The 7,388-nt window shown below is 43.5% G+C and overlaps 1 protein-coding gene across 1 annotated transcript in view; it reads left to right on the forward strand.

Moving 5' to 3' along the window:
* Positions 1-6,412, forward strand: part of LOC101570632 (T-complex protein 1 subunit gamma) — a 7,959-nt gene extending 1,547 nt beyond the window's left edge. Inside the window, exons 2-7 of the mRNA XM_023713785.1 lie at positions 846-867; positions 940-1,126; positions 2,554-2,703; positions 3,558-3,690; positions 3,808-3,889; positions 6,217-6,412. Of these exons, the coding sequence (XP_023569553.1) occupies positions 846-867; positions 940-1,126; positions 2,554-2,703; positions 3,558-3,690; positions 3,808-3,889; positions 6,217-6,412 (770 nt within the window). The remainder of the gene's footprint in view (positions 1-845; positions 868-939; positions 1,127-2,553; positions 2,704-3,557; positions 3,691-3,807; positions 3,890-6,216) is intronic.
* Positions 6,413-7,388: the final 976 nt, after the last annotated feature.

Below are 7,388 nucleotides of genomic sequence, written 5' to 3' on the forward strand. Positions count from 1 at the left end.
AGGCCCTTGTGCTTGCCAGGGAAGCACTTATTTCACTGAGCCATCTCCCCGGCCCCTTCAGGTAGTCTTGACATGTGCAAATTTATAATCTTGTGAGGAGAGACTAGGCTGATACAAAAGCAGTAAGTAACCACTGATATACCATGATTTAGGGTGCTGGGTAGAAGACAATGTAGTAGGGGTTTTTTGGTTTTGTTTTGTTTTGTTTGCGGAACCAGGGATTGAACTCAGGCCCTTGCGCTTGCCAGGCAAACACTTAACTCTACTGAGCTATCTCCCCAGCCCCAACAGTGTAGTATTTGGAAAGAGTAAAACTGGTGGTTTAATCAAAAGGCAGTTCTGTGTAGGCAAAGGCTTCATTGATACAAGTTATAAACAGCGAAGAGTTTATTTGGTTGAAGCAGGAGGTAAGGAAGAAATCTTTTTTGTTGTAAGCTTTGTATGTATATAGAGTTATCAGACACAGGAATAGATTGCTTCCAAAACTATAACACCTTCTAGGAATGAGTTGTAATCATTTTTTCCTTTGTGGTACCAGGAATTGAACCCACTGTCTTTGTGTTGGGTTGTTTCCAGTCCTTTTTTATTGTGAAACAGAGTCTTACTAAAGTCACTGAGTTGCCTGGGCTGTTTGTTTGTCTTTTTGAGACAGGATTTCACTGTGCAGTTCATACTGGCCTTGAACTTACTTTGTAGCACAGGCTGATCTTGAACTCACAGCAAACCTCCTGCATTAGCCTCTCAAGTGCTGTTACTCTAAGCCTGTACTACTGCACCTAGCAGGGTTAATTATCTTATTGAAAAGCCAGAGGATAGATAACATTGACTGTTTATCTCCCTTTCAGGTTTTCTGCAAAGAAGCAAGAAGTGAGCCAAGAAGTATCACTTCAAATATGTAAATTGTCCACTAACCGTATTACCCGCCTTGCTTTTCTCCAGCACCCCTGTTGACATCAATAACCGTGATATGATGCTAAATATCATCAATAGCTCCATTACTACCAAAGTAATCAGTCGGTGGTCTTCTTTGGCTTGTAATATTGCCCTGGATGCTGTCAAGACTGTACAATTGGAGGAAAATGGTCGGAAAGAAATTGACATCAAGAAATATGCAAAAGTGGAAAAGGTAAAACTCTTCCAGTATGTGCTTCACAAATTATTTCTGGGCATAAATTATCCCACTTGTGTAGGAACTACTTTTAAATCAGAGCCAGATATCTGTAGTTAAAACCAGGAAGAAAGATATACTTGCAGCCTGAAAAGAAGCTATCAAGGGGGCTGGAAAGATAGCTCAGTGATCTAAGCACCTGCCTGGCAAGCAAAGGACCCAGGTTTGATCCCCAGTACTGCATGCTATGGTAGCCCGAGCTGCATAGCGAGGCTCTATACCAAATAAATCTTTAATTTTTTTTTTTTTTTTTTTTTTTAACGTATTTGGTTGTTACAGGGTCTTGCTACGCAGCCCAGACTCGAGGTGATCCTCCTGCTATCAGCCTCCTCAGCACTGAGATTATAGATGTGTACCACTACATCTGGACTGTGACAAGCTCAGCCTCCCTTGGGGTTGGGGCTGGCACGGCATGTGGTACTGGGATCAAACGCGGTCCCTGCATTTGCCTAAGCAGGCATTTTAGTCTGCTGAGCTATCTCCCTGGCCCCAAAAAATAAATAATTAAATTTTTTCTTTTTTTTTTAGGGGCTGGGGAGATAGCTCAGTAGAATAAGTGCTTGCTTGGCAAGCGCAAGGGCCTGAATTCGATCCCTGGTTCTGAAAAAAAATAAAAATAAAAGAGGCTATCAAGGAAGAATCCCTGAAATAAGTTTTGTGTTCTTGCTATTGTCCCTATGCCAAAAGATTTACAAGGACAAGGGAAAGTCTTATTGATAATCTCCTTGTTTGCATTTGTATATGTAACTATATTAACAAGTGATGGGACTGGGGAGGTGGCTCAGTAGAATTAGCGCTTCCCTGGCAAGCACAAGGGTCTGAGTTCAATCCTTGGTTCCACAAGAAAAAAAAAAAAAAAAGTGATGATAAGCCTGTACTTTGTCTTGTCTCTACTAAATTTGAAGGAAAAAAGAAAAAAAAAAACCAGAAGGTATTAGCTTTGTCCAGTAGATGGAGCTCAATCCTAAAGGCACTATGGTAATATCTTTTAAGAGAGACCCATGTCTTTTACAGTTGTTTTAATTGGGACTTTATAAGAAAAAGTTACCTTACCTGTAATCCTTTGGGGCCAGGGAGATGGCTTAGCAGAATAAGCACATGCCTGCCAAGCGCAAGAGCCTGAGTTCAATCCCCCGTTCTGCCAAAAAATAAAAAAAATCAAGTGACTGTTCTCTGTAATCCCAGCTCTTGGGAGGCTGTAAACAGGCAGATCACTATGAGTCCAATCTGTTATTGAGACCCTGTAGACCCTTCCCTAAAATACAAAACAACAAAAGTAAAAAGGTACCTTAGACACTTAAAAGTGGTGGTAGTTTGAGGGGGAAAAAAACTTGGAATGGAATTGAGAAGTTAATCTCCTCTTGCTTGTGGATTCTTTTCCTCAGATACCTGGGGGCATCATTGAAGACTCGTGTGTCCTGCGTGGCGTCATGATTAACAAGGATGTGACCCATTCACGAATGAGGCGTCATATAAAAAACCCTCGAATTATACTGCTGGATTCGTCTTTGGAATACAAGAAAGGAGAAAGCCAGGTAAGGTTCTTGGCCCTGTTCTTTAAAGCTGAACCTGATTGCTAATAGGACAAAGAAAGTAAAAGGTATGTTTACCGTGTGCCTGCTATGTGACAGTTGTGACAGTATTCCTTGAAAATAGTTTCAGTGGGTTTTGGTTGTTTTTTTTTTGTTTGTTCATTCGTCTTTGTATTTTAGGGAAGGGTCTACAGGATAAGTGTTCAGGGTCTCACTACTAGATCAGACTCCTAGTGATCTGCCTGTTTACAGCCTCCCAAGAGCTGGGATTACAGGTGCACACCACCACGCCCAGTCTCAGTTGCCATCACAGTGTGCCCTGGGGGCGGGGCTGGCATAGCAGGCCGAGGGATCGAATCCCCAGCTCCTGCGCCTGCTTGCAGGTGCTTTAATCCACTGAGCTATTTGGCTGACCCTGACTTTGGTTTTTATGAGAAAGGATCTCGCTGTACTGTTCCTGATAACATAAACCTAACTATGTAGCCTAGACTGGCCTTGACCTTGTGGAGACCCTCCTGCTTTGGCCTCATGAATACTGGGATTATAAGTGTGCACTACAATGTCTGGCTCACAGCTTTAACATTGTATTTTATATTTTCTGGGGTATATCAGAGAGGCCCAGGGAGGAAGGAGTATAGTCATTGGGGTGACCCTCGTGAGCTTCACCAGTCCAGGAATGGATTGATTGTTCTAGTTGAGTAGTTCAGGCTGGCCTTAAACTCACTGTGTAGCTAGCCCCAGCCTAGCCTTCAACAGATAATCCTCCTGCCTCAGGCTTCCAAGTGCTGGTATTATGAGCATGTGCCATTACGCCTGGCAAGAGATTTTTATAAATTATTGCCTTTTCTTCCTCACAGACTGACATTGAGATTACACGAGAGGAAGACTTTGCCCGAGTCCTACAGATGGAAGAAGAGTACATTCAGCAGCTCTGTGAGGACATCATCCAGTTGAAGCCTGACGTGGTCATCACAGAAAAGGGTATTTCAGGTAGCATTACATTCATTTTCTAATCTAATAAAAGTATGATGGACTACTTAGAACAAAGCCAGTTCAGAACCCAGGAGTCCAGCAACCAGCTTGACATCTCTGTTCTTGGATTTACAGATTTGGCTCAACACTACCTCTTGCGGGCCAACATCACAGCCATCCGTAGAGTTCGGAAAACAGACAATAATAGGATTGCTAGGTGAGTAGGCCGGATAGAAATGATATTCTTCCTTCCCATGTATTTCCTTTTTTTTGTAACTGTATAATGTAGTCATTATCTGAGAATACAATAACAGGTAAAATGAGCTGAGGATAGGTGTCTGTCCTTTTCTGTAGCTTGTAATGCAGCAATTAGCCATTTTCAGTTCTTCAATGCTGGCCCTGACCATTAGTGAGCAGGTTGTACTTAGGGGTGTATAATTACTACCGTGGTAAATGTCCCAACACGTTTCTAAATACTAGCTCGTCATGTCAAAGACTGTTGTTAACTGTCCTCCTGGTACTGCTGAATGAATGTTTCTAGAGGAGTATGTTTTAACTGTTTCAGAAGAGCACAATCATCAGTTCCTTGACTCAAACTCTGACTGTTATTTATGCAGCTTTAGACTGCATTTATGTTTGCACTGATGTCTATATTCAAATACCACACATTTTTAGTACTAATTTATATAAAAGTAAATATGCCCTACCACATTAGTTTTTATGTGTATGTCACTATTAACAAATACTAGGGATCAACTTACAAAGAGAAAAGTCTTGACTCAGACTTATTTTGTCCATTGACTGATTGATTGATTGATTGAGATGTGGTCTTGCTACATAGTGCAGCTGGCCTTGAACTCACTGTGTAGCCCAGGTTGGCCTTGAACTTGTGGCAATCCTCCAGTCTCAGCTTCTTGAGTGCTTGGGTTACAGGCACGTGCCACCATGCCTAACCTGACTCGGATTTTGGAGCCAGTCTGATCAGTTGGCTCCATTGCTTTTGGCCTGTATCAAAGCAGCACATCATGGTGGAGCACGTGATGCTATAAAATCACTTGTGCCATGGCCATAAGTGGCAGAGGAAAGGGGCAGGGTTCCACTGTCCTCTTCAAGCCACCTGCCCAGTGTCCTAAAGATGTGCCATTCAAACTAAACTGGGCTTGGTAGCACACACCTGTACTCTCAGAGCTGAGGAGTCTGAGACAAGATCTCTTAAGTTAGGGGCCAGCCAGGGCTACATAAGCAACTTCAAGGCCAGCCTGCACTGTATAGCAACACCCTCTTAGCAGCACCCTCACCCCCATACAGCCTACTGTACTTAATGTCTGTCACAGATTCAGGTTGTTCACATGCCCTGAAATGGTTGTAGGCAGGTATGTCTATACTATCCATGGATTAGGGAAAGCAGTGACAAATCGGTCCCATTAAAATTGAGTCTACGGGGCTGGGGAGAGAGCTCATGGAATAAATGCTTGCCTGGCAAGCACAAGCTTTCTGAGTTCAATCCCAATTTATTTAGTACCAATAAATAAATAATAAAAATGAGTCTAATAGCCATACATACTTAATCACCTTCCCGTTATTAGCTTCAAGACCTAATTAGGTAAGACAAGATGGGCTATATCTAGAAATAGCCATCCTGTCTTGTGTATGCATTAGATACTTAAGAGAATTCTTTTGTCCAAGTATTAGTGACTACAAAGAATACTTTGAATTCATCAGTATATGGTTATGATATTGAGGACTAGTTGCCTTGGGTGTGCAGCTTAATAAAACTTTATTAGCCAGGCATGATGGTGCTATAATCTCAGCACTCTGAAGGCTGAGGCAGGAAGATTATTGTGAGTTCAAGACCAGTCTAGGGACCAGCCGGATAGCTCAGGGGATTAAAGTGCCTGCTTAGGCAGACACAGGGACCAGGTTTTGATCCCCGGTGTGCTGGCCCTGCCCCTGGGGCATGCTGAGAGGCAGTTGGAACTGGAGGTGGTGCCTCATGCCTGTAATCTCAGCACTTGGGAGGCTGAAAAACAAGAAGGATCACTATGAGTCCAATCTGTGTAGTGAGACCCTATACTAAATACATTTTTTTAAAAAAAAAAGAAAAATACCAGCCTAGGCTACAAAGTGAACTCAAGGTCAGCCTGAGCTGTATAGCCAGACCCTATCTCTAAAAGACAACAGGGGCTGGAGAGATGGCTCAGTGGTGTAAAGCACCTACTTAGAACAAGCTTGGCAAAGCACAGGGACCGCGATTCGATCCTCTAGCACCACATGCCAGCCAGCCCCGCCCCCAGGTAGGCTGAGCTGGCCACACACACACATAATAAATAAATGTAAAAAAAAAAAAAAAATTAGAAAATTTAAAAGACAACAAAAAGTCTATTAATTTAAGGAAATTTGGCCTGTGTATGTTTGAAATCTTCTCCAACAGGCATCCAGGGTATGTCAAGTGATTTTTCTAGCAGTCTACTTTAACCTTAATCATCCACAGCCTCCGACCATAGACTAGGGGTCTGAAATCTCCCCACTTCCTCCACCCACTAGAGCCTGTGGGGCCCGTATAGTTAGCCGACCAGAAGAGCTGAGAGAAGATGATGTTGGGACAGGAGCAGGCCTGCTGGAAATCAAGAAAATTGGAGACGAGTACTTTACATTCATCACTGAGTGCAAAGACCCCAAGGCCTGCACCATCCTCCTCAGAGGAGCCAGCAAAGAAATTCTGTCGGTGAGTCAGCCTTAGAAATGTGACCAAGGGCCTGCTTAGGCAGGCTCAAGGACTGGTGTTTGATCCCTGGAGCCCCTGGTTTGCTGTGTGTGCTGAGACAGCAACTGAGCCTGGGCGTGGTAGCACCCACCTGTAATCCCAGCACTTAGGAGGGTGAAAACAGGAGAATCACTAGGAGTCCTATCTGTGTAGTGAGACCCTGTAGACCCTGTACTAAATACATTTGTTTAAAAAAGAAAAGAAATGTGACCAGTTGAAGGTCATTTCACTTCTTGAGAGTTTCCAGAGTACCTCAAATCATTCTTGTGTTGGTAACTTTTTCATTACTCCAATAATCTAAGAGCCAGGCCTGATAGTATACACCTGAAATCCTACCACTGAGAGGCTAAGGCAGGAGGATCTGAATTTAAGGCCAGCCTGAATGTTACAGCATGCCCCTATCTCCAGAAACCCAAGGTGGTTTTTCATACTGAGCTAAGTTGCCAACCCTTTTTTAAGACAGTGTCTTAAAGTTGCTCTGGCTGAACTCAACCTTGGTGATCCTCCTACTTTTACCTCCCAGAGTGCTGGGATTAGGAGCCACAGTCTAAGTTGAAATTATAAATAGTGCTGTTTTTCCTCAGTGAGTCTCTGTAACTTTTTCAAAGGCAAGTTGCCAAGAGCCAGCCAAATAGCTCAGCGGATTATAGCACCTGCAAGCAGGTGCAGGCCCAGGGACTAGGGTTGGATCCCAGGGACTGCCTTGGTGGCCTTGCCCCCAGGGCACATTGAGACTGGGCGTGGTGGGGAGAGCACCTGTAATCCCAGCTCTTGGGAGACTGTAAACAGGCAGGTCACTACTGACCAGTCAGTTGAATCTAGTATTGAGACCCTGAACACCCTGTAGACTCTTCCCTAAAATATCAAAGGGGGGGGCACGTAAATTTCCTTTCACACATTGTACAGTCCCCTAAATCAGCACAAGTAGGAAGGTATAAAAGTTTAGGGATCA

The sequence above is a fragment of the Octodon degus genome, unplaced genomic scaffold, assembly GCF_000260255.1.
Source record: "Octodon degus isolate 3935 unplaced genomic scaffold, OctDeg1.0 scaffold00032, whole genome shotgun sequence".
NCBI classification, from domain to species: domain Eukaryota; kingdom Metazoa; phylum Chordata; class Mammalia; order Rodentia; family Octodontidae; genus Octodon; species Octodon degus.